Source organism: Colobus angolensis, unplaced genomic scaffold, assembly GCF_000951035.1.
Source record: "Colobus angolensis palliatus isolate OR3802 unplaced genomic scaffold, Cang.pa_1.0 Scaffold254, whole genome shotgun sequence".
NCBI classification, from domain to species: Eukaryota; Metazoa; Chordata; class Mammalia; order Primates; family Cercopithecidae; genus Colobus; species Colobus angolensis.
The window spans coordinates 1,556,533-1,582,270 of NW_012115755.1; the positions used below are offsets into that span (position 1 = coordinate 1,556,533).

Sequence of the window (25,738 nt, forward strand, 5' to 3'; positions counted from 1 at the left end):
GATTGGCAGAACCTAGGACCTTGTCTGAATGAGCAGTCGCAGGCCCGGGCCAGCACACACACCGGGAGCCCCCGGCCCACACTCCCCGGCAGGCTCCTGTGGCCCTGTTCTCTTCCTGCCGGGCAGAGAAGCAAAGCTTGGGACACGTCCCACCCGTAACCACCAGGGTCCTCTTCTGCCCCGAGCATCCGACCTCAGGCCTCCCATGGCCAGAACCTCTGAATGTTCATTGATCTCATCGATTTCTCAGCCCAAAGCATCGAGTGCTTTGAGGTGAAGAGAAAGGCTTTCCTTACCCACAGACAGATACCGCGGCAGTGGCGCCACACGGCAACACAGGCCAAAGATCCCCAAACTAGAAACATCCTGTGGTCAGACAGGTATGGCAGGGGTTGGAGGTCCACTCAGCTCTGCAGCCCATTCATTCGTGTGTGGGGCTGGGGGTGGCCGGGTGGACACCCAGGAGAGCACCTACTTCCCTCTCGTTTGCCCTCAGTCCTTATCCAGAAGGCCAGGGGACAGAGACCAAGGCCTGAAGTGCTAGAACCCAAACCTGCTGACACTAAAAAAGCCTGAAATTTGCAAAACCAAGCACTGGAGTCTGGTCTGGGAGTATAATTTATTCTGTGTTAAACAAACTGGTTGGTTATTAGATTGTTTAGAAGCAGATTGCTGAGAAGGTGAGAACTGAAGTGCCAGCTTGGCCTCAGAGCCCCAGCCAGAAACCCTGGGCAGCCCGGGTTCACACACACACCTGCCCAGGCCCGCTGGCCTGGGGTCCCTCCCCAAGGCTGGCACCTGCTCACACTTACCGGGCAGGTGTAGACACAGCTGTACCCAGACACTGCTCCCAGGAACCAGGCTGCCTGGTGATCCACAAGAGGGGAGTGCACAGCCCCTCGCATCAAAGGTGGGGGAGTGCTGGGTCTGCAGCCCCCGCCTCAGGCACTGCCCTCCAGGAGCTTGTGGGGCTGAAGGGCACGCCCACCAAGGCACTGCCTGGAGCTGGCACATTGAGGACACACTTGGCCCTCACTCATGCAAGTGAGAGGCAGGAGAGGAGGTGGCAGGACAGAAGGGGAGGGAAGACAAAGGGAAAGGAAAAGGGAGCGCTTCAATTTAGTGCCGTTCTCCCAAGCTGAGCCCCCTGGGCCACGGGTGAGGCTTCTGAGGAGGGCCAGGCTCCCCACAGCACCACGGGGGATGGAGGAACTATTAACAGACCTGTCCACCCACGGGAGAAAAAGTACACAGTTCAGAACGTTCTGGAGGTCTCCCACCCTAACCCCCAAGGCAGAGAGGAAGAAGGGAGTGGAGGCCGGTTCCCAAATCTTCTTAGCAGATGCCCTCAGTCATCTTGAAAGACAGCTGGTGCCCAAGGCCCCTCTCCTATAGGAGGACCCTGTGAGCCACCCCCTCGTTTTCAGCCTGCCCACCCCACCCCCTGAGAGTGTCCACATTGGGTGTCTTAGTGCCCGGAATTGAGGGAAGCAGCCCAGCTACCATGATCTCTCCAGAGGTGACAGCCCTGCCATCTCCTATGACAGCTGGCCAGCGACAGGAACAAAGGGATGGAAAAATCTGGACACATAGTGTGAGAGCCCAGAGACTTGTTGAGGAGGGTCTGGGAAGCGTCAGAGAAAGACATGTTAGAGAAATAAGAGGGAAACAGCCTCCCGGCCTGCGGCTCAGCTGGGCGGCCCACTCTTCCTGCAATGCAGCCCTAATTGAATTTCGCTGTTAACAATGGAAACACATTGGCTGCCGGCCTCTCTCTCCCTTTCTGATAAGCCAATGACCCGAGGGAAATTGGGGTCAGGAGGAGGAGAAATTGGAGACAAACAGTCTTTTCTCACTGCTGGGGATGCTGGTTTTGGCTACAGACGGGCAGGAGGAGGGTTGCTGCCCCCGCTCCTGAGTTGTTAGAGGGTCCTGAGCCTGCCTCAGTCCAGGTATGGCAGAAGGCAGGAGGCTGAGTCCAGCCTGGAGCGGAGTCCCCCCACCTCACCCTAGTTCTAGGCAGAGCAGGTCCTGGACCCCCAGCTCAGCTCCCCCTCTGCTGGCTGCCCTCTCACCCTCTTCCCAAGTTTCTCCCTAGTGCATAGGCACCCCAGCTTACCCTTTGGATGCAGACAGTCCCGGGTCCCCACAGCAAGTTACTTCCCTCTGCGCTTCTGTCCGAGGGAGTGGCTTAAGACAACATCCCCATCCCCGCACGTGGGAAACCCTAAGTCCCAGCGCATCCCAGGGCGCTAGCATCATACTACATAATCACTGCAATTATATGGTTAATGACTGTTATTATATTATCACATGTCAGGATCTATCTGCTAGCCGCTGAGGGAGGGGGCCAGATCCTTCCTCACCTCTTTTACCCCAGAGGTGCAGAGCGCAGCCTGTCTGCCCCACCCCTTCTGCCTGGAGTCTTTGGAGGCCAGACCCTCTGGCCCAAAGCTCTACGGCAGCCCCCTTTAGGGACATTTCTGTAAGTGACTCCAAGGAGTCAGGCCTCAGGTAACAAAGTATAATGAATGGAAGGTCTACCCAGCCTGCCCGGGGCCTTCAGGAGATAGAAATCAAGTGACTCTTGGGCCCCCCGGAGTTTCCTCCAGGCTGGGGGTTGCCTTCAAAGTCCACTCCCTTGCCAGGCAGCGAGAGTGGCTGAGGGTGGCGCAGAGACCCACACGCAGAGGCTCCGGGTGGCCCTGGGGCTCTGGCTACCTGCCCCTCCCTCCCCCAGGGCTGCCCACCATGGAGGTCCGCATTAACGTCTCAAGGCAGCAGGTGGAAAAGGTATTCGGGCTGGAGGAATACTGGTGCCAGTGCGTGGCGTGGAGCTCCTCGGGCACCACCAAGAGTCAGAAGGCCTACATCCGCATAGCCTGTGAGTCTAGGGCGGGGCCCTGGGGAGGACGCATGGTGGGAGGGTGTCACCAGGAGAGGGGACAGTAGGCTACCTGGAAGAAGGGGTCCGGTCAGAAAACCTCACAGCCCTGCCTAGATGAGTGGAGAAAGTGCCTGTGGACACGGCCTAGCCACCTCATGTCCCCCTGTGCACCTGGCACTTCCTCTGCCATGTGCCATGGTCCCTGCAGGACAAGGGACGCAGCCAGCCAGTCTGAGCCTGTGCAAGGCCCTCAGGCAGGAGGACACCCTCATTCCTCTTCCAGATTTGCGCAAGAACTTTGAGCAGGAGCCACTGGCCAAGGAGGTGTCCCTGGAGCAGGGCATCGTGCTGCCCTGCCGCCCACCGGAGGGCATCCCTCCAGCCGAGGTGAGGACTCCTCTAGTGCCCACTTCTAGACCTGGGCTCCTGCCTGGTCACTCTGGCAGGGGCCACTCCGGGCAGGGCTAGCATAGGCTGGCAGTACATGGCAGGGCTCCCTCTCCTAGGTGGAGTGGCTCCGGAACGAGGACCTGGTGGACCCATCCCTGGACCCCAATGTATACATCACACGGGAGCACAGCCTGGTGGTGCGACAGGCCCGCCTTGCTGACACGGCCAACTACACCTGCGTGGCCAAGAACATTGTGGCACGTCGCCGCAGCACCTCTGCTGCCGTCATCGTCTACGGTGGGCCCCGGGGCTCCCTGGTCACAGGGAGAGGCACTGCGGTGCCCCTGGGCAGTGACATGTGGCTGGTGGGGTGAAGAGAGGCCATGAGGCCAAGGCCAGGTGAACCAGATCGTGTCTGACTAGGCAGGATAAGCAAAGGGCTCGCTGTGACTGCTGGGGACCCAGGGGCATGTCCGGGCAAAGGTATGGGACAGGTTGGAGGTCCTGTGGGCAGCAGGCATTGTGCAAAAGGAGATGAGGGACAGGATGGGAATCTAGGAAAGGTGACAGACTGTCCCCACTCCTGAGTCTCCAGGGCGGGAATCAGAAGACGCACAGTTGGGGCACCCCCAGGAGCCGGCAGAGGGAGGGTGCGGGAGTCACCCCAGGAGAGGCTGGGGTCTGGGCTGCAGGAGCGCGTGAGCCACGGTTCAGCCTGGCTAACCCGAGTGCCCCCTGGGAGAAGGGAAGACTGGCACACGTGCTGCAGGGCCCGGGGGCCAGCAGGCACGAGCATGGCCTCCCCCAGGCCTTCTCTCCCAGCTCAGACGCAGCCCACCCATATCCAGCTCACAGCCCCTCTGCCCTCACACCCCGTCCCCTGGGCCAGTGTATCTGAGGATGCCCCCGCTCCCTGACCCCAGCCCTTCTCTGTCCGGCCAGTGAACGGTGGGTGGTCGACGTGGACCGAGTGGTCCGTCTGCAGCGCCAGCTGTGGGCGCGGCTGGCAGAAACGGAGCCGGAGCTGCACCAACCCGGCGCCTCTCAACGGGGGCGCTTTCTGTGAGGGGCAGAATGTCCAGAAAACAGCCTGCGCCACCCTGTGCCCAGGTACCAGCGGCCACCGCCTCCCGCATCGCTCCTCACCACGCCATCTCCGTGCCCTGGCTCCATCGCGCCCACCAACCTGCCCCCCCATGGCTCCATCCCACCCGCCTGCCACACAGGGCCAGGCTCAGTCTGAGGCGGGGATCGGGGTGCGGTGTATGGTTGGAGTCAGGGCTCGATCTGTGTCCAGTCTCAGGGCTCAAATAGGGTGTAAGTCACAGGGTGTGAGGTACAGTTTGACAGGGTCTAGGGCTCAGCCCGTGGCTGCAGAGTCCACTTGTCCCTGGGTTCAGAAGGGTCAATGTGTGACAAGAGAGCCCTCGCTGCCCCAGGGCCAGGACAGCCTCCCTGGTGTGGAGAGAGCCAAGCAGCCCCGGCGTCATCCGCGCCTCCCTGTCATTAGCATGCGTCATCAAGGCCAGCTGGACACTAGAGGGCGTGCATCGCGGGCCTGGCCCTGGCTTTGCCCCCAAATCCAGGCTGCCTTGCCCTGCCTGGTCTGGATGCCCAGAGGGGCCACACTGGCCGACTGCCGGGGCGGGCACCCAGGCTGACTGCACCGTCTCCTCTCTGCCTGTCTGTCTCTCGTCTAGTGGATGGCAGCTGGAGCCCGTGGAGCAAGTGGTCGGCCTGTGGGCTGGACTGCACCCACTGGCGGAGCCGTGAGTGCTCTGACCCAGCACCCCACAACGGAGGGGAGGAGTGCCAGGGTGCCGACCTGGACACCCGCAACTGTACCACTGACCTCTGTGTACACAGTGAGTCCTCTCTGCCCTGAGGTCCTCTTCTGTTTGCCTGGATTGGCCCTGCCCAGCCCTGGGGAGGTGGGGGCTGAGGGAGCTATTCTCCTGCCAAAAGCTGTAGCCTCTCCAGGCTCAGGGCCCTCCGGGATCCCCCTCACCCTTAGCATACTGCACGTGGGCCCAGGCGCACCCTGCCACCTCCCTTGCCTCCTGAGACATGCACAGATTTGAACCTTGACTTATGCGTACCCATTGCCCACACTCGCCCAAACACCACAGCTTCACATCTGCCTCGTCCCCCAAGTGCACATACAGGTCCTGTGTGGACGCCGGGCTTGTGAGGGCTGTTAATTACAAAGCCATAACTAACAATTAAAGATCTCTGTTGGATTTTTTTTCCTCTAGAACATACCCTCCCCCATTCTTTCAATTAAAAACCTAATTATCTGTGTCAATTCCTTTCTGATGGACGTTTCTTCCATTTATGCAAAACTCTTCTAAAATCAATATAGCTTCCTCCAAGCAGTCAATCACCCCCTCCCCAAACCTGCCCCAGGCCTTGGGGAGGCAGACAGAGAGAAGGGCCCCCAAACCCCTGCTCCTGGACTAGGCACTGACCTGGAACCATGCAGGAGGTAGACCCCCTGCTCTGGGGATCCCAGGAGTTCACCCCTAGCCCAAGCTGCCCTTGTCCCAGAAGAGCAGGCATCAGGTTCAGCCTAGCAGCCAGGCACCAGGTCATCCGCGCTGGGGAAGTAGCTCTTCCCCTCCTCTATCCTCTGGGCAGCAGACTCCGCCAGGATCTCAAGCCCATGAGGGATGTGATTTGCTCAGAGTCACACAGCACAGTAATGGCACATACAGGGCCGGGATGCACATGCACAGACTCCACGCGCCCTGCCACGAGCGTCTGCTCCCTAGCTAATGCAGACGCCCCAGGGTCCAGACCTCATCCTCCTGGGATGCAGACCGCTGACGTCTCCTTCCCAGACTCCTACACCCCTGCCCCCACCAAGGCCACGCTGTCTCCTGCAGCTGCTTCTGGCCCTGAGGACGTGGCCCTCTACGTGGGCCTCATCGCCGTGGCCGTCTGCCTCGTCCTGCTGCTGCTTGTCCTCATCCTCGTTTACTGCCGGAAGAAGGAGGGGCTGGACTCAGACGTGGCTGACTCATCCATTCTCACCTCAGGCTTCCAGCCCGTCAGCATCAAGCCCAGCAAAGCAGGTGAGGGACCCCCTGCCCCCAGCACTCCTGCCCCAGCTCCCACGCCAAGGGCTGCTGGGGCATGGATGTCCTCAGTGCCACTGCCTGAGTCTGTCTTTATCCTGCAGACAACCCCCATCTGCTCACCATCCAGCCGGACCTCAGCACCACCACCACCACCTACCAGGGCAGTCTCTGTCCCCGGCAGGACGGGCCCAGCCCCAAGTTCCAGCTCACCAATGGGCACCTGCTCAGCCCCCTGGGTGGTGGCCGCCACACACTGCACCACAGCTCCCCCACCTCTGAGGCCGAGGAGTTCGTCTCCCGCCTCTCCACCCAGAACTACTTCCGCTCCCTGCCCCGAGGCACCAGCAACATGACCTATGGGACCTTCAACTTCCTCGGGGGCCGGCTGATGATCCCTAACACAGGTAGGAAGGACCCCAGGGGGCTCTGAGAGCTCCACTTCCCTCCTTCATCTCCACTTCCCTCCTAGAGGAGGACGGGACAGCTGGATGTTCCTCTCGTGCCCCTCAGTGTCCCGCGACAGATCAGCAAGGAAAGGGGGTGGAGTTCTGGGGAGAACTCAGTCTTGGCTGTCACTGAGGCCATGGCCAGAGCTGTCTTCCTCCTGTTGGCTGTGGGCGCAAAATAACTGTCGGTTCATACACACAGCAAACCAGCCTACTTGTGCCGGTCTCCATGTGGGGCCCTGGGACCAGAGGTAGGGCAAGCCCCGGCCCCAAGGAGCTTGCCACTGAGCAGGGAGACAACCAGGGGCAAACAGATCAGCACAGGCCTGGGCAGAGGGCATCCTGGAGTCCCCACTGCATCCTGGCTTCCACCCACCCCAGCACAGAAGCCCTCTGACGAACTCTCCATGGCTGCCTTGCAAGAAGTGACTGCAGCCTGTGGCATGGCCGGCCACTCCCACCTGAAATTCTCAAATCCCTGAGCTTAGATGACCCCGTGTGCTCCTGGTTTGCTTGTCCGTCTCCAGCTGCGTGTTCCATACATGTAGGTGTGCCTCCGAACTCCCTCCCAGCGCCCTTCTCCCCGAGCGGCCTCGCCCACTCCATGGCTTTAATCGCTGTGTCTGTGCAGATAACTCCCACTCCCCCATCCTCAGCCTGCAGTTCTCCCAGGCGACAGAACTGTACACCCAGCTGCCTCCTGACCAGCTCCATCTGGATGTCTCACAGCGCCTCAGACTCCTGGTGCCTAAAACAGAACCGTCTCCCACCCTCCCCCAGAACCTCCCCGTTCCTGGCTTTCCCCAGTTCACGGATCATCTAGTTGCTCAAGCCAGAAACTTGGGGTCACCTTGACCTCCTGCTCTTCCGCCCTTGCCCCGCACCAGCTTCAGTCCCATGCCAGTCTCTCCTCAATAGCTCCTGCTGCCTCCTGCTCTCGTCCTCCCTTGCTGCCTCTCCTGACACAGGCCACCAAACCCCTTACCTGGTTCCTCGCTCTAAACCTTCACCAATGAAGCCAGAGTAGATCATGACCCTCTCGTGCTCGAACCCCTTCTGGGCTCCCCTCTGCCCCCTGCAAAGCCCACCTGACACTGCAGAGAAGACTTGTCCCCTGCGGGCCAGCTGCTTCAGCCCCTTCCCTCACACACATCCTCCTGCACACTGCAGCCACCATGGACTCTCAGCATCCCAGACACACGGCGCTGCCCTTCACACGCACTGAACCCCTGCCCCTCCAACCGGCTCAGCTGGGACTTCTGTTTTGGGTCCCGGCCTGACAGCTCTTGCCATCTGTGCCTCACGTCCACACGGATGATAACAAACCCCTCATGGGGCTGTTGGGATGACGAGGTGAGACGGCATCTGTCAGCTCTTACAGAGACGCAGGTGGACAGTGCGGCCCCGCAGCCCTCGCCCTTTGCTGCCCAGGCAGCGTGGGCGACTGCCACTTCTCCCGCATCCTGTGCTGTGGTTGACTTGTCCTTCTCCCTGCTGGGCTAAGAGCTTCATGAGTGGCGTCTGTCGTTTTCCTTCGCTGTCCTGAGTACCTAGCATTAGGATCTGATGAATGAAGATGAAAGTGTGTGTAGCTTCCCCATGGAGAGCATTCCTGCGAGGATGTGTGGGATTGTCACCAACACTACAGCTAGGACCGCGGGGCAGTTCGGGCCAGTGAAGGGAGCAGTGGCTATGACTCTGCACTCTCCGGTGAAACCGTGATACCCAGCCCAGCCCTGCTCTGCGCTGCCCACTGGGGAGTGTGCTTTTGCTTTTGGACTCGGTGGGGTAAAGGCATGGAATTCCTCTCCCTCCACCTGTCCTGAGCTGGGAGCCCCTCCTCATGTGAGGGCTCCCTGTCTGGGGGAGTCCCTGCTCACCACTTCTAGAGGGACTCCCTGGCCCGTCTTTGCCGGATCCTGTCCCACCACCTCCCTGCTGAACCACTCCCCTCTCGGCACACACTGATCCTGCTCCTCCAAGATGCTGGAGCAGAGGCGAGTCAGCCGACGGGAGGGCATCCAGCCCAGGAGATAGGTTGCTCAAGACCCGCCCCACCTGCAGTGACCATGGTGTGGCAGAGAGTAGCAGGGGCAATGGAGATGGGGGGCTGAAGCAGGACAGGAGGGCAGTGGGGGCTCAGGCAGTGGTTCCAGAACCATCAAGTATGTAGCACTGGCTGGGCTAGAGAGGCAGTGGGGGCCAGAGGCAAAGGGCCTTCAATGCCAGGCCAGGGAGCTGGACTTCATCCTGGAGGCAGGGAAGGTTTTAAGCAAGGAATGCCCTGGTCCTGCCCAGTGCCTTTCAGGGGACAAGGGAGGTCGGTACAGCATGCCTTCTGTCCCCAGGTATCCTGCGCCTGAGCTAGCGCGGCATGCTTTCCCCACCGGAGTTCCCTCAGTTGCTCATGGGGTGCCCCTGAGTCAGCTTCATGCCTGTGGGGGTGGTTGGCCAGCATGGCAGTCTTTGAGGCCCCTCGGTCCCCAGGCCAGGCTGGCACCAGTCGGTCCTCACAGGGAGGCTCCTGGAGGGGCTGTCTGGTGGGGTGTTGGATGCGTTGGCAGTGGGTAAGCCCTGGCCCTCTTCCTGCTGTTCCAGGAATCAGCCTCCTCATCCCCCCAGATGCCATACCCCGAGGGAAGATCTACGAGATCTACCTCACGCTGCACAAGCCGGAAGACGTGAGGTGTGACCGCGGGCCCTGTTGCCTGCCTGGGGTGGGAGGGACCCACCTGCTGCCTTTGGTCCCCAGGAAGCCCCCTGCCCACCCACTGTTGTGCCTGGCCTGAGGTGGCGGGGGGAGAGCTGCGCCTAAGCCCCATCTGATTCTGCAGCCCAAGCCCCTGGTCCCTGGGACGCTGCCGCCCTGCCCTTGGCCTGGCCCTCAGGACCCAGGATGGGCCACTGACACCTTTCCCTCCCACCCATATTCCCCCACTTGAGGTTGCCCCTAGCTGGCTGTCAGACCCTGCTGAGTCCCATCGTTAGCTGCGGACCCCCCGGCGTCCTGCTCACCCGGCCAGTCATCCTGGCTATGGACCACTGTGGGGAGCCCAGCCCCGACAGCTGGAGCCTGCGCCTCAAAAAGCAGTCGTGCGAGGGCAGCTGGGAGGTGAGCAGGGAACCGACCCGGGCTCCGGAAGGGAACGTGGGCTAACTGCACGCTCGGCCCAGCCCTCCACCGCTGGTTGGCCCTGAGCTGCACCCCCACCCCTCCCCAGTCTCCGGCCACTTCTTGAAGCCACAGCTGGCCCCAGGGCTCTGAGGCTGTGCAGAACTGACCCACTGACCCCTGCCCGCAGGATGTGCTGCACCTGGGCGAGGAGGCGCCCTCCCACCTCTACTACTGCCAGCTGGAGGCCAGTGCCTGCTATGTCTTCACTGAGCAGCTGGGCCGCTTTGCCCTGGTGGGAGAGGCCCTCAGCGTGGCTGCCGCCAAGCGCCTCAAGCTGCTTCTGTTTGCCCCAGTGGCCTGCACCTCCCTCGAGTACAACATCCGAGTCTACTGCCTGCATGACACCCATGACGCACTCAAGGTATCGCCCGCCCCTCACCCCCGCCCCCTGCCGCTGGGAGGCCCAGCTATGCCTGGCCCTGTGGACTGATTGCCTGGGGCAGTGGGGAGGGGCCTGGGCTGACCACCTGGGGCCCTGCAGGAGGTGGTGCAGCTGGAGAAGCAGCTGGGGGGACAGCTGATCCAGGAGCCTCGGGTCCTGCACTTCAAGGACAGTTATCACAACCTGCGCCTGTCCATCCACGACGTGCCCAGCTCCCTGTGGCAGAGCAAGCTCCTCGTCAGCTACCAGGTGAGGGCCAGGGCCATGGCCAGTGCACAGAGGGCCTGGAGCTTGGGCTCACCTGACACCTCCTCTCTGCACCCCCATCAGGAGATCCCCTTTTATCACATCTGGAATGGCACGCAGCAGTACCTGCACTGCACCTTCACCCTGGAGCGCGTCAGCCCCAGTACTAGCGACCTGGCCTGCAAGCTGTGGGTGTGGCAGGTGGAGGGCGATGGGCAGAGCTTCAACATCAACTTCAACATCACCAAGGTGGACGGCAGGGGCTGCAGCACTGCCGTGATGTGCTCCCACTACCAACTCCCCACCAGCCCCTAAAACGCTCCTGCCCTGTCTGCCCTGCCACCCACTCTCCCTCCGACCTGTCCCTAGGCCCACCTCCTCCCAGAAACCCCTTGGTAGCTTCCTCCCAGACTCAGAGAGAGGGAGGCACAGGTGCAAATGGGACTTGGGGAGGGGAGTGCAGGGGACATGGGAGCAGCAGGAGGGGAGACCCTGGAGGGCTTCCCTGAGGAGGGGCTTTGTACTGGGCCCCACAGAATGAGCCATTTGGCTGCAGCATTAAGGGGAAGAGCATTTCTAGCAGTGAGAGCTGGGCAGGGAGGACTCAGGCCATGAAAAGAGCTGTGCGTGTTGAGTGTCAGCAGAGGCCGGGAGGGGTGACTTGGAGGGGAAAAGGGCGGAGAGGGAGGGAGGCCACAGAGGGCTCCTCTGCTCACTGGCTTTGTGGCTTTGGGCAGGTCACTGCACTTCCGAGCTCCAGTAAGCAGGGCCTTGGCACATGGGAGGCGCCCAGGATGTACCAGTGCTCATGCCGCCCCCATGCTCTGGGGAGTCTGGGAGCTCCCCCAGCAGGAGGTGGCAGTGGGCCCAGGCTTGGGGAAAGTTCTAACAGGCACCTCTGTCCCTCCCACCTCCAGGACACAAGGTTTGCTGAGTTGCTGGCTCTGGAGAGTGAAGGGGGGGTCCCAGCCCTGGTGGGCCCCAGTGCCTTCAAGATCCCCTTCCTCATTCGGCAGAAGATCATTTCCAGCCTGGACCCACCCTGTAACCGGAGTGCCGACTGGCGGACTCTGGCCCAGAAACTCCACCTGGACAGGTGGGTGGGAGAGGGGCAGAGAGGGCCTGCACAGGCCACCGACAGTCCTGCCTAGGTGGGGGGTGGCGTGGACAGGAGGCCCTGTGGGGCCTGTGCCGTATCTACTAGTGGCCAGGGCACTCATTGTGTTTGGCTTGGGGGAGGCCCTACTCTGGGGTGGGCCAGGGGGCCAGGAGGTGTCGGCTGGGGCCAGGCCAGGCTGCTGACGGCCCCCTCCCCTCCACAGCCATCTCAGCTTCTTTGCCTCCAAGCCCAGCCCCACAGCCATGATCCTCAACCTGTGGGAGGCGCGGCACTTCCCCAACGGCAACCTCAGCCAGCTGGCTGCAGCAGTAGCCGGACTGGGCCAGCCAGACGCTGGCCTCTTCACAGTGTCGGAGGCCGAGTGCTGAGGCCGGCCAGGCCCAACGCCTACACTCTCACCAGCTTTGGCACCCACCAAGGACAGGCAGAAGCCAGACGGGGCCCTTCCCCACCCCGGGAAGAGCTGCTCGGACAGGCCCCGTCCTGGCCAAAGTTGTCCCTTAATGCTGGTCCTTCAGACCCTGCCCGAACTCCCACCTCTCCATGGCCTGCCTAGCCAGGCTGGCACTGCCACCTGCTCACACTCGGCCCCAGGGCCCAGGATGGACAGTGCCTGGAGCCTGAGCCAGGCCCAGCCCATCTGTGTGTGTGTGTATGTGCGTGTGATGCTACCTCTCCTCCCGTCCCTCTCCAGGGGCCCCGCATACACACGGCCATGCACGCACACACTGGGCCTGGGCCAGGACCCCGGAGCTCCTGCCTGAGCTGGACCTTATGCAAACATTTCTGTGCCTGCTGGGTAGGGGCACGTCTGAGGGGCCCTGCTCCAAGCCTGCAGGACCGAGGGCCACAGCCGGACAGGGGTTAGCCCCTGGATTCAGGCACATGACCACCACACGAGTACGTGCCACGCGTGCCTCGTGTGCTCATCTCACACACACCCCCCTCCCGGGTCATGCAGACACCCCCCACCACACACATCTCATGCTGTACACCTGAGGCTGCTCACGTCTCACGCCCAGTGTCGGTGCACATTTGCCTCTCACGTGCTGCCCTCTCTCCACCCACCCAGGGACACCCCACAGCTCCTCCCTGCCCCTGCCCCTCCCCCAGCCTCGAGGTGCCCTGCCCGGCGGGGCCTGTGAATATGCAATGGGAGTCCCGGGCTGTACAGTGGCGAGTGTGTGTGGCGTGGTGTGCCCGTTCCCAGGCTGGCTGGTGCCCCATGCGGGGCCTGTCATGTGAAGCTCGTGTCCTGACTTTGTCTTAAGTGCATTCACGCACTTACACTTGGCCTTATGTACACAGCCTTGCCCGGCCGCCGGGGCGCATAGGGATTTTATTGGACGTGAATGTAAATAAATTATATATATATATTGCTAACCTGAGTGCTGCTTCTCTCGGGGAAAGCCAGGGAGCAAGGCCAAATGGCCGCAGAGGGGTCACACATGGGATGTCCCGAGAATCCCGGGTGGCTGGGCCTGGCTGGGAAACAGGCAGACCCTGACAGACCCTGACCCAGGTCCAGCAAGGCTGCGGTGGAGACCTCCTCAGCCTGGAGATTTCCTCAGACACGAGTCAGCTGTGCAAGTCGGCAGGCAACAGCGGTGACCAGGGCTGCACCTTTGCCGGACCCATCCTCTGACTGCAGGAACGTGACCACACAACGAGGGGCCAGCTCCTGCACCGTGGCTGCCACCAGGCTGGAGAAGCTGTGAGGGGAGGACTGAGGTGAGCCCAGGCCACCACCCTGCCTAGCCACACCTCCCTCCCCAGCCGGCACACCCAGACTCACTGCGGGTGCAGCTTGTAGAGCGTTCCATCCACCCCCACAGACACTGCCAGCTCTTCCAGGCCCCGGTTCTCCCGGATCTTCTCCGCCACAGCAGCTACACCCGCCCCGCAGAGCTGGGCAGCCCGCTGGGACACGGCCTGGCACACCTCTAGCACCATCAGGGCGTCATCTGAGGTCAGGGGCAGCCCCAGATCCTCTAGGATGGCTCGGACCTGCCGCAGGGCCAGGCTGTCGCTGGGGGCCAGGAAGGAAGAGAGCGCAGAGAGGTGGGTCATGGCTTCTCCCACTTCATCCTCCAGAGCGGACCTCACCACCACCCACGGCCAGCAATCCCCCACCGTGGACAGAAAGGCTCCCTGCAGTGGGGGAGGCAATGTAGGCCTCAGGCACCTTTCGATCTCAGAGAGGAACTTGGTCTTGAAGATGTCCCTGGTCTGAAGGCGCTGGGTCTGCTGGCCCCGGAAGAGAACGCCAAGGCTGGTTAAATGTAAAAGGATGTGACGGACGATCTCCCCCAGGTACATGCCGCTGATCATCTTTTCAAACCTGCATGAACATGTGTGTGCACACAGGGCAGAGGGCCCCCCGCCACCGTCCCCAACACCGGTCATGGCCAGCCACCACTGCCTGGGCCCAGCCCACACCTCTGCTTGCCGGGGTTGATGGACGCCTGGTCCACACTTGCATCAAAGCAGGTGCTGAGCATGGCCAGAGAGCCATCGTCCCCAAAGGCACCCCACTCCATGTTGATGCACATGCGGCCGGAGTCCCCAGGCACACCCGCCACATTCCTGAGCTCCTCCATGTAGCAGGCATTGGTGCCGGTTCCTGCAGAGAGGCCAGACAACGTGGAAGCTACTTATTGATGCGGACAAGGACCCTCTGAGCATTTCCCATACCGAGATGGCAACATTCGGGCTCATTCTATCTACCTCTCCATCTCCTCATGCTCACAGCCTGTCCCTAGTCCTGGTCCTCCTTCCTTCCAGACATCCCTCGTGCAGACTCTGCCAGCTCCAAGCCCTGGGGACCTTCACTGCCTTTCCCACCAACATCACCGTCAGTGCATCCACCATGCCACCCCCAAGTGCTCCTACAATGCCCAGCTGTCCTGTCATTCCCCTGGGAGACATGTGACATCCCCCGCCCTCGCCCCCAGCTCTCTGCGGTTGAGAGGCCGAAGCTCCCTGGACTGGCCTGCCAGGCCCTTTTCCAACTAAGAGGTGCTGGACCAGGAGCAGGGGACACAGAGAAATCAGAGATGAGGAGCCCCACAGTCTGGCCAGAGGTCAGGCAACGAATAGCCAGCTCTGACGGAGCCTCTGTGTCCCTGTGGAAGCAGCAAGGAGAGCATCGTGGGAGCCCAGACCATGGGGCAAGTCTCTGCCAACAGGGTCAGGAAAGCAACAGAGAGGAAGTGACTGAACCCAAGAAGCACAGAAAGGAAAAGGCATTCCAGGCAGAGGTAGCACCCTGAATGAGGGCGTCTCCCTCCTCTCCCTGACACAGCTTCAGCTCCAGGCAGGTGGGCTCCTTGCTGGCCCCACCTGGAGTTCCTCTGTCCAGCTGTTTATGCCCACAGCAACCTGGGCATGCCTCTCCTAAGTGCCTAACCGTGCCAGGTCCTGGGTTCGAAAACCTCCCCCTCAAGAGAGACCGCCACATGCCTCGTGTTGACAGACCAATGCCCCGTGGGATCCCTCTTCCCCAACAGAACCAAATCCTTTCTTTCAGGGCTTTCAAGTTCCACTCATCCTGGGACCCATTCCCTCCTGATCTTGGCCTCGCTGCTGCCCAGGTGTAGAATCGAGTCACTCTCTGACCACCGCGTGTTGTTCTGGGCTTAACCCTTGCTAAGTGGTCAGCTCTGAGAAGGCAGAAATTGCCTCTTGTTTTATGTGTCTTCCTGTTCCTCTGTCCAGTCAGTCCCCTGTGGACACAGGGCAGGTGCTCAATAAGGATAGAATCTTGGACTGTCTGAAGGACCTTCACTGCTCATTGCTTCCCTGCCCCCGCCCAGCTCCAAACACCAGGTGTGTGCCATGAGCCAGGGACCATGCTATATTTTGTCCCCTCCCATTTCATCCTCATGATGCCTTGAGACAGGCATTATTATTCTTATCTCTGTCTTAGAGATGAGGAAACTGAGGCTCTGGTGACTTGCCCAAGGTCACACAGGTGGAAACACAAAGCTAGTATTTCCACCCAAATCTGTACAACTCCAAAGCTCAGATTCATTTATCAGATGGCAAACTGAAGTTCAGAGAGCTTAAATGACCATGAGTCAGTCACTGAGCTGGACTAAACACCCAAGTTCCAGACTGCCAGCCCAAGATTGTTCCAGAGCCCCACTGGGTCAGACCAGAGCAATCCTACATCCCCAACGCCAAGGAAACATCCAACCGGAGGAATCCACAGAGGGCAGCAAATTGCCAAGCAGTAGGGGCATGAAAGGGCAGGGCCTTCCTCACCAACAATGAGGCCTATCTCGCAACGGGGGTCCTCATAGCCACAGGACATCATGGTCCCCACCGTGTCATTGACAATGGCAACCACATTCAGCTCCACTGCCTGCACACAAAAGGATGCTGCTAGTTGCTGGGCAACGTGGTCGTCACAGCAACCAGCACCGGACCCAGAGGTCTCTACCACAGAGGGCTCCCCGCTCAGAAACTAGGAGACTCTTTGCTCCCCTCAAGAGCTGCCACAGCCCCAAAGCACCCCTAGAACAGGCTCCTACCTGTCTGCGCGTGATGGCTTCCCGCAACAGATTCACAACATCTTGGCCCTCGCAGTCTGATGCATTAAAACCCTTGGTCCAGTTCAGGAGGATGCCCTGGGGTGAGACCAAGAGGAAGTGGCAGAAAGCTGGAGGCCCCTTCAGGCTCACTCTGCCTCCACAAAGCCTGCATCCATCACAAGCCTAAGATTTCCACCCCCCGACAAGCACAATTCCTTGCCTACTTTGCTGTATGGTTGAAGGCCTTGCCCTCTGCCCGCTCCCTACTCCCCAGGAGGCTTTCGGTGTTCAAAAACCTATTAATAACCATCTAACCTACATTTTCCATTATTAGTTCCAGACGGTCAGAGGGTCTGGCCATTTTAAGACGTTTGCCCAGAAGGAATGGCCCTTTGTAATTGGGTTAGGAATGAACAGAGCTGGTAAAGTGAGTGCTATGTGTGAAACGGGAGGACAGAGAAGGCTCAGAGGCCCAGATGACAGCAGATCCCACCCTTTCAGAAAGAACTCCAAGTTACTCGAGAGGAAGGAATTCTCAGCTTCAAGGATAGAGCTGTGTCAATGGGCGAGTCACTCACGTGTTCCAAATACAAGGGGAGGAGAAATGGAAAAGCCAGAACCCAGGCGCCTGGGCAGGATGAGGGCGGAGTTCCTGGACTGTGAGAAAAGGGACTTAGAACTTAGTGACACAGGGCTCGACGGTACCTGGAAAGGAGTGCTGTTTTCTGAGTGTGCGTCCTGTGAGGGAGGGGGCAGGGGGAGCAGGAATGAGTCTACAGCTGTTGGGAGAAAAGGACTGCTTTGCTCAGAGGAGGAGCACGGAGGGTAGGTCAGGACATCCTTGGGGCAGAAGATTTTAGAAATAGTAACCAACATTTTCCTCCAATAATATGTCCTTTTATTCCTTTTTTAAAATTGTTATAGGCTCATTGTCTCAAAAACAGAAAGCAGAGAATGTGATAGAATGAGAGAAAGAATGTTTGAGAGAAATAAGCCGTTTGAGAGAGACCAGATGATGAGTAACAGGCCCTGTGTGGGTTGCTATCCCTAGAATGGGGAAGGGTAGGCAAAGGGGGACGTCAGACCCAGGTTGCTGATGGCTTCCTGAGACAAGTGTCCTATGCCCTCCCCGCTGGGCTGAACTCCTGTTCAGAAGGGATCTGAGAAATCTGAGAACAGAAGAGGCCTCTGCCCTCCTTCCCCAGGTAATGCCCAGGAAGGTGTCGAGACTCAAGAGAGAAAGTGGCAGAGGGAGGTGCCCAGAGAGCAGGGCCCAGGGCACCTCCCTGTGTCCCCACATCCCTGCAAATTCTGCACAGCAAAGGCTGCTGCAGAGCCAAGGGGGCTTCTGGGGAAGGCAGTCCCCGCACTGGTTAAGTTTTCACCCCTGAGAAGAATGTGGGCCCAACATTTGTTTTTATTTTAGACGGAGTCTTGCTCTGTTGCCCAGGCTGGAGTGCAATGGCACAATCTCGGCTCACTGCAACCTCTGCCACCCGGGTTCAAGTGATTCTCCTGCCCTAGCCTCCCAAGTAGCTGGAATTACAGGCGCACGCTGCCACGCCCAGCTAATTTTTGTATTTTTAGCAGAGATGGGGTTTCAGCATCTTGGCCAAGCTGGGCTTGCACTCCTGACCTCGTGATCCACGCGTCTCAGCCTCCCAAAGTGCTGGGATTACAGACCTGAGCCACCGCGCCCAGCCTTCAGCACAGAAATTAAGTTCAGTTACAGAAAATTAATAGGACTATATTTCTTGCCCGCCACCCCCACCCCCGATTTGCACATGGAGCCTCACCTGCTTCTCACATCTTACAAGGCATAATCAAAAGGACTGAGCAGGCTTAGCCTGGAGCAGAGCAGCCAAGCAGCAAGACCGGCCCACTGCACCATCCAGAGGATCACCGTGTAAAAGAAAGCAGAGTACAGAGTTGCACAGCAGGTGCAGCGCGGTGGCTCACGCCTGTAATCCCAACACTTTGGGAGGCTGAGGTGAGCAGATCACCTGAGGTCAAGATTTCTAGATCAGCCTGGCTGACGTGGTGAAACCCCGTCTCTACTAAAAATTAGCCAGGCATGTTGGCATGTGCCTGTAGTCCCAGCTACTTGGGAGGCTGAGGCAGGAGGATCGCTTGAACACAGGAGGTGGAAGCTGCAGTGAGTGAGCCAAGATCATGCCATTGCACTCCAACCTGGGCGACAGAGTGATTTCTTGCATATCAGAGAGAGGTCAGAGCAGGAGTAGGGGGTGAAAATCACATGGAGGCTGGTTGGAGTAGGTGAGATGAAGCTTTTCATTGAACACAGGTGTCTAAGAATGCAACTGTTGCCTTCAGGGGCAGTGAGCTCCTTGGCAAGAGGCTTTCAAGCAGAAGTTGGGTATGTTGAGAGGAAGATTCCTGGGAGTTTGGACCAGAGGCCCGGGAGGTACTGTTTCTGTGACAGGCTTCAGGTGTGCACATTGAGAAGTCCTTCATCCTTGTGTAAGGAAGGACAAGCTAAAGTGTGTGCTGAGTAGGGATGTGTGTCGGCCTATGCCTGGCCCTCTGCCACCCTAGTCATGCACCCACCACTGAGCCAGGCACTGAGAAGGAAACAAACGAAGAAAGGAGGAGGAGAGAGGCCAAAAAAACCCCAAGCAACCTCCAGCCCCTGCTAGAGACAGGAACAAACGCTGGTTCCCGCAGGACCCAGAGGCCCACACACCAATGCTATAGCTAGAATGGATGATCTGTCCTCTGATCAACCCCAGTCTAGGCCTGACCTGCTCCCAAATGCTTCAGACCCTAACCCTGGGCCTCCCCTGTCTGGGGAAACTGAGGCTGTGTGCAAGGCCAGCCCAGCAGTGCTGCCACCACCACCAACCCCAGCCCCCACCACCACCCAGCCTTTTCCCCTGCCCCCTGCCCACTCCATGAAGGGTATGTGGGCAGGAGGCCCTTGGGAATCACTTCTCTTGGCCCTCCCTCACCTGGTCCAGGCCAAGCTGCCTACATGGGAAGGAGAAGGTAAAACCCAGTGGGAGGCTCTGCCCACTCAGGCCCTGCTTCTGCTGGAAGTCCATGATGCAGTCCACAATGTGGTCAAAGAGCTGTGGGGCAGGACAAGTCAGGCGTAGGCACTGCTCAGCCCTTCCCCACCTCCGACACCAAGGTTCAGGCGGTGGGTACCTGCTGCCCAGAGCCCTGGGCCACACTCTCAGGAATGGAGTAGATCTGGCTGGTGATCTGCACACCTGTGGTCACGCGCACCAGGAGGACACGGAAGTTCGTGCCCCCGAGGTCCAGGGCCAGGAAATCTCCTCGCTCTGTGGGGCAGAGACCCTCAGTGCCAGGACAGGGCTTGTGGCTCCAGCCCCAGCCCACACTGTGACCCCATGTTTTGGTCCCACACTCAGGCCAGGTTCTTACCGCTGCCGTCAGGCGTGGCCCGGACGAAAGTGGGCAGCATGCGAAGGGAGGAGGCCTCCCCTCGGAGCCCCTTGACCATGGCCTTCCGCATCTGTGCCTGAACCGCTGCCAGCTGATTATGGTTCAACCGGAACGGGGCCAGGGTCTCTTCCAGCAGGCCCCGGTGGGCAGCCAGACGGGCAGCCACGGCAGTCACCATTGCCACTCCCCGGCCACCACCATCCGCAGAGGGGATGAAGGAGACATCGCATTCCGGGGCCAGGAGCATCACTGTCCCCTGCAGGATGCTGCAGAACCTATAGATACATATGGGTGCGCCCGGTTTGGCCCCAGACCCGCAGACACACACAGGTGTGCCCGGCTTGGCCCTGGACCCCCAGACACATACAGGTGTGCCCAGCTTGGCCCCGGACCCCTCGGGCCTCCTGAAGCCCAAGGTCCCATCACTTGTTTTTTATTTTATTTATTTTTTTAGATACCGAGTCTCACTCTGTCACCCAAGCTAGAGTGCCATGGAGTGATCATGGCTTACTGCAACCTCAAATTCCCAGGCTCAAATGATCCTCCCACCTCAGCCTCCCAAAGTGTTGAGATTACAGGCGTGTACCACCATACCCAGCCTCCCCTATCACTTCAATTCTAAATCTGTTCTGTGCACCAACCATAAGCCCCAATGTCCCCATGACCTCCACCCTTGCACACACAAAGGGAAGATTGTTTCTCTCTTTGAATGTCTTCTGGCCTCCCATAGCTCAGTCTGGCCCTCCCTCTGCCTAAGTGCCCTTCATGTCCACTGGCTTACAGACGTGATCCCAGAGGACCCTCTGGGTGTGTATCACACACACGTGCTCATGCCACATAATCATGAGGATCGTGTTTCCACAATACCTGGGGTGCCGCTCACACACTCGGCCTCCGGTGGCCACAGCGACCTGGAGTGTTTGTTGCTCCCGGCCGTGCTGGAGGCGGGAGAGAACAGCGGCCAGGGCGGCAGCACAGAGCTGGGCAGCCCGTGTGCATACAGCCGCACACACGTGCTGCACAAGCTCAACATCCGAAGTTCCAGGGCTCAGGCCCAAGTCCTGCAGGATAGCATGGACACGGGCTGCCCCAGCAGAGGGGCTGTAGGGGAAAGAGAAGTGTTTTGGAGCTCAGCCCAGAAGCTCCCCATCCCACTAAAGCCCCATGGCTACCTTGGGGACAGAGTATCCTCCCCTTACCCCAAGCCAAGAATCCCCCATTAAGCCACCGTCTCCCCCACTCACTCCTCCATCTCAGCCACGTGTTCCAGGAGGATGCTGCCTCGGCTCAGCAGGGCAGGGGAGGTGCCGCCACCAAAGAGGACCCCATGCTGGGCCAAGTGAGCCAGCACCAGCCGCACCAGCTCACCCAGATACAGGCCTCCAATCATCTTCTCAAACCTGAAGGTGGGAAGGGTGGCTGGACAAAGCCTTTTCTAAGCCCTCAGTCCACCTCGTCCTACCTCCAAGTGTTCCCAAAGGATTCTTTTCTTTGGGGCTCCCAAATTGGAGACTCCAGAAGCAACGAATGGCCTCCCAGAGGACAGGTGGGTGTACGCCTCGACCCCATCGCCCCCTCTGACATAGGTTACATTCCGAAGCCTTGGGGAGAGGAAGAAGAACCCAAAGGAGGGCAGAGAGCACTTTGCTCCGCCACTTCCAGCCCTCAACCCCCAACCTGTCAGGGCAGGGCAGAGTCAGGAATCGGGAGGACCAAGGGTTGACAATTCTGGGTTGAACTTTGGGCCCTTCCTTCTTTGAACCTGGCCAGGGCCCCCAGGTTGCTCCCTGGAGACCCTCAGAGTGATAGGGAGGGGCCTAAGGGCCTGAGAACAGGAACAGAAGGGGTTGGGAGCAGAGCATAGATAGGGCCTGGAACCAAAGGTCAGGGCCCCCCACCAGGGCACCTCTGAGCACCAGGATTCAGGGACTCATGGTCCAGGGTGTGGTCGAAGGTGGTCAGCACCGGCCCCAGCGCCCCAGCATCACTGAAGGAGCCCCACTCAACGCTGACACAGACGCGGCCCCGGTCTTCATCCAGCACTGCCACGTGCCGCGCCTCCTCCATGTAACATGCATTGGTGCCCGTGTCTGGCAGAGACGAACCTGTCAGGACCTGCTTGCCAAGCAGCACACCCTCCACCCATCATCACAAATGGTCTGTGGCTCACCTACAACTAGCCCAACCTCACACGGCCTGGCCCCCAGCTCACAGCCCATCATGGTGCCCACTGTGTCGTTGACCACGGCAACCACGTCGATGTTGTAGGCCTGGATGATGGAGAGGGCAGAGGTCAAGGCTGGCCTGAGTGGCCAGAGCAGGGAATCCAAGGGATGGGCAGGGCTGGGGCCCTGGCTTTGGAGGAGACACACAGAGTCCAGGAAACACATGTCTGCATGCTACACACATTTGTGCTATAGACGCTCTGGGCTTCCATTTTATAGGAGCTTTTCCTCCAATCTCACCCTCAGCTCCTCCCTCACCCCCAACTGGGGCCCCCAGGTCACAGTGACGTCCACCCTCAGCATCTCCCAGGACCAGGATGAGTTTCCTGAGACTGAGCACCTCCTTGAACTCTGCGCCTTCCTAGCCTCACTGTCATTCTGCCTGGCTCCCCAAGCCCATTCCTCCCAGCACTGGCTTCTCGCCACAGAGGGTGAGTCCAGACGAATCAGCCTTTCTCCAGCATCCAGACTCTCGTCTGTGGCCTTCTCTGAGACTAGATCTTCTGCCCCAGTCCCAGCCTGACTTGAAGGAGGCAAACACTTCCTTCAAGTCCCTGATCAAAGAGCCAGTGCTTCCTCCGTAGTACTCCCAGAGTTGTCCACGCACTCCTCCTTGACGCGGACAATCTTTTATTAGAACGTTTCCCCCTCTAGACTGTGAAAACTTTGAGGAGGAGGTCAAAGTCTATTCATGTTTGTTTGTCCCGGGCCCTGAACATTTATTTGACCTTTCTTAGCCTCAGTGTTTTTTAACCTATACAATGAGAATGGTAGCAACATGTACGTGAGGTTAAACTGGATGGAGGACATGAAGAGAAAAGGAAAGCAGCTCACCCAGAAGCCCAGGCCCAACGCATGTGTGCCAGGCCCAGGCCAGCATGGGCATCCCTCCTGTCACCCCTCCACTCACCCCATGCCTCTGAATGGCATCTCTCAGCAGCTGGACCACATCCTGCCCTTCCACACCACTGCACCTAAAACCTTTGGTCCAGGAAATGAGGGTGCTCTGGAGGTAGAGAAGCTGAGTTACTCTTCTGATGGCCTTCATGGGGCTGCAGCCGCCCTCCACCCAGCGTCCCATGTCCACTCCACCTCACCCTGTCCAGGCCCGTCTGGTGACAAGGGAAAGAGAAGCTGAAGCCAAGTTGCAGACCCTGTTTGGTCACAGGCTGTGCATCCAGGAACTCAGACAGGCAGTGGGCAGCAAAGTCAAAGAGCTGCAGGAGAGGTGGGGGCCTCAGCCTTGCCCATCTGAGCCCCAGCTGCCCAGCCAGGCCCCCAGACCGCAGAGGCTGGGCAGAGAGTACTTACCTGCTGGCCAGCACCCAGCATCACCGCTTGGGGGATCACAAACTCCTGGCTTCTGGGCTCCACTCTATGCCCCTCAATGCCAGTTAGAGTCACCCACAAAACACGCAGTGAGGCCCCTGTGGCCCCCAGCTCCAGCACCACGAAGTCTCCTTGCTCTAGAGGGCAAGCAGGTCACAGAAAGGCATGCAGCTGGCACGACCAGAGCCCTCTGCCCACTTCCCAAATTCCTAAGGCCTGCAAAGTCTGGTCAAGGGGCCATAGAGATGGGGGACAGTAATAAGGAACATTTCCCTCCCCTAGATCACTACCCTCTTCCAGTCCTGGCCATACATCTCAGTCTGTGCCACCCACCAGTGCCATGTGGGGTGGACCCCACGTATGTAGGCAGCATCCGGACCGCAGGGGCAGGGCTGGCCTGTCCCCTCAGCGCCTGCTCCATGGAACCCAAGAGGCTGGCTTGGATCTGCTGTAGCTGTGCCCTTGTCACCTTGAACTGCTGCAGGCACTCCTGCACCTGGGGAGAAACAGGCCAACATCTGGGAAGGAGCACTGCTGGGCTAGCCAGACTCCCCAACTCCAACCAAGGCAGAGGCCTGCCCTGCCCAGCCCACTTCTCTGCTCTTCATACACCCTGGCTCCCTTGCCAACAGCCTGCACCCAGCTCTGGCATCCTCAGAAGGCTCTGTCCTGGAAAGACAACCGACCTTCTTCCTCCTCCTGCCCCATTACCTCACGGCTCTCTCTCAACTCCCTACATCCTCTACCCTACCCCCTTCTTCTTTGAATTCAGGGTTTGGCAAGACCTTCTTCCTGTCGCACTGCAAATGATTGCTCTCTGTTCCCCGGGACCCACAGCAAGAGTCTCTCAGTGAGTTGTGGTTGAACGAACGAGAGAATAAACAAATGCACGAACAAACTTCAAGTGTTTCCCTCTCCTAACCCACTCTCAGACTCTGAAGCCTGAAAAAGCCCAGCACGAGAGTATTTGGAGACCACACTGCAGAGGATGGTCCTTTTCTCCGTAGGTCATCCTTCCCGAAACATTGCTCTAGCCCTCACCACGCACCCAGCTCTAATCTAAGCACTGCACACACATAAGCACCCAAGAAGCAACAAATGCTTTAGATTCCAGGGTGGGAGACAGAAATTAAGCATATAAACATAAAATTTGGTTCCAGTAGTGATGGTGGCTGTTAAAGGTGGGGTGCAGGATAAGAAATTAGAGAGCGACCAGGGTAGAAAGAGGTATTTTTAGATACGAGTCCAAGAGGGTTTCCCAGAGGAGGTGACCTAAATGAAGGAAGGGAACAAGCCATTTGAAGATCCAGGGAAAGAGCGAGGGGATGGATTTGGGGAAGACTGATCTGGGGGTGGATCAGAGTCTGAAGGGGCAGATGAGAAGGCAAGGAAGGCAGAAGCCGGGACACCCCAGGCTCTCACTCCACCAGAAGCCCAGTGTGAAGTCCAGTGTGGTTTCAACTCTGGCTCTTGTCACCAACTTGCTGTGTTGCTGGCCTGAGCCCATCACCTCACCTCTCTGAGCAAGTGACCCCTCTATCTAGCGGGAACAGTCGTACCCAATTCTCAGAGATGCCATCAGGACTGAGAAGACAGAAAACCTGAAGTGGAGGAACAGTGTCACACGTAGGAGATGCTCAGTGGAGCACGGGTTCCCTGTCCTCAGAGCACAAAGCACACCTGGCCTGGAGAGCCTGACTCCATACCCTCTCTGATGACAAAGAGAAGCCTAGGGGAAGGGGTTGGGAAGGGCCTCTGAGATGGGGCTGGGAACTGACCACACGTGGTTAATTAAACTTTTTTCAACCTAAGGTCATAGCAAGGGGAGCACAGGGTAAGGCCTATGATGCTGAGTTGGGAGTCCAGGACCATGGGAAATTTGGTGTCCCTGTGAAGTCTCCCAAAGCCGAAGGGAATTCTTTCAACCGCAGGTGTATGTGACGGAGCCAGCAGGGCAAATGTGGGCCTGCACAGGAGTGTCAGCAGGGAGGGGCAAGAAGTGAGGGAGGAGATGACAGCAGGCCCTAGAGCCAGTCCTGGCTGAGTAGACACTGGGGCCCAGCCACTGCTCTCACTCCTGAGGCACAGCTGTGGGTTGGGCACAGAAGAACTGTCTGCAGCAGGGTCTGGGGTACTGGTTGGACAAGGGGGAAGTGGGAGCATGAAATGCAGCGAGGGGTAACACCCCCACAATCTGGGCAACAAGCCTAGTCAAGTGGATGTCAGAACATGCCAGAAAACTAAAGAAACTGCAGAGAATGACTCAAGAACCCTTTAGTGGGCACCGCCTCTATGCAAGTCTTATTTATTTATTTATTTATTTATTCATTCATTCATTTATTTTTAGACAGAATCTTGCTCTATCGCCCAGGCTGGAGTGCAGTGGCACAATCCTGGCTCACTGCAAGCTCGCCTCCCAGGTTCACACCATTCTCCTGCCTCAGCCTCCCGAGTAGCTGGGACTACAGGCACCCGCCACCACACCCAGCTAATT

The 25,738-nt window shown here is 59.0% G+C and overlaps 2 protein-coding genes across 2 annotated transcripts in view; one reads left to right on the forward strand and one right to left on the reverse strand.

Moving 5' to 3' along the window:
- The first annotated feature begins 205 nt into the window (after window positions 1-205).
- Window positions 206-13,109, forward strand: UNC5A (unc-5 homolog A (C. elegans)). The gene is given in 16 exon segments (XM_011946849.1): window positions 206-254; window positions 257-300; window positions 302-380; window positions 2,741-2,884; window positions 3,171-3,274; window positions 3,394-3,574; window positions 4,978-5,142; window positions 6,163-6,351; window positions 6,459-6,761; window positions 9,402-9,489; window positions 9,747-9,915; window positions 10,106-10,339; window positions 10,460-10,609; window positions 10,691-10,855; window positions 11,524-11,702; window positions 11,929-13,109. Coding segments are annotated over 16 exon segments (2,409 nt in total). The 3' UTR covers window positions 12,095-13,109.
- Window positions 13,080-25,738, reverse strand: part of HK3 (hexokinase 3 (white cell)) — a 17,132-nt gene continuing 4,473 nt past the window's right edge. Inside the window, exons 3-19 of the mRNA XM_011946848.1 lie at window positions 23,578-23,740; window positions 23,227-23,381; window positions 23,013-23,132; window positions 22,826-22,921; window positions 21,861-21,960; window positions 21,597-21,780; window positions 20,935-21,090; window positions 20,558-20,791; window positions 19,670-19,965; window positions 19,430-19,566; window positions 19,231-19,350; window positions 16,262-16,357; window positions 15,993-16,092; window positions 14,166-14,349; window positions 13,912-14,067; window positions 13,522-13,755; window positions 13,080-13,438 (exon numbers count right to left, since the gene is read on the reverse strand). Of these exons, the coding sequence (XP_011802238.1) occupies window positions 13,294-13,438; window positions 13,522-13,755; window positions 13,912-14,067; window positions 14,166-14,349; window positions 15,993-16,092; window positions 16,262-16,357; window positions 19,231-19,350; window positions 19,430-19,566; window positions 19,670-19,965; window positions 20,558-20,791; window positions 20,935-21,090; window positions 21,597-21,780; window positions 21,861-21,960; window positions 22,826-22,921; window positions 23,013-23,132; window positions 23,227-23,381; window positions 23,578-23,740 (2,676 nt within the window). The 3' untranslated portion in view covers window positions 13,080-13,293. The remainder of the gene's footprint in view (window positions 13,439-13,521; window positions 13,756-13,911; window positions 14,068-14,165; window positions 14,350-15,992; window positions 16,093-16,261; window positions 16,358-19,230; window positions 19,351-19,429; window positions 19,567-19,669; window positions 19,966-20,557; window positions 20,792-20,934; window positions 21,091-21,596; window positions 21,781-21,860; window positions 21,961-22,825; window positions 22,922-23,012; window positions 23,133-23,226; window positions 23,382-23,577; window positions 23,741-25,738) is intronic.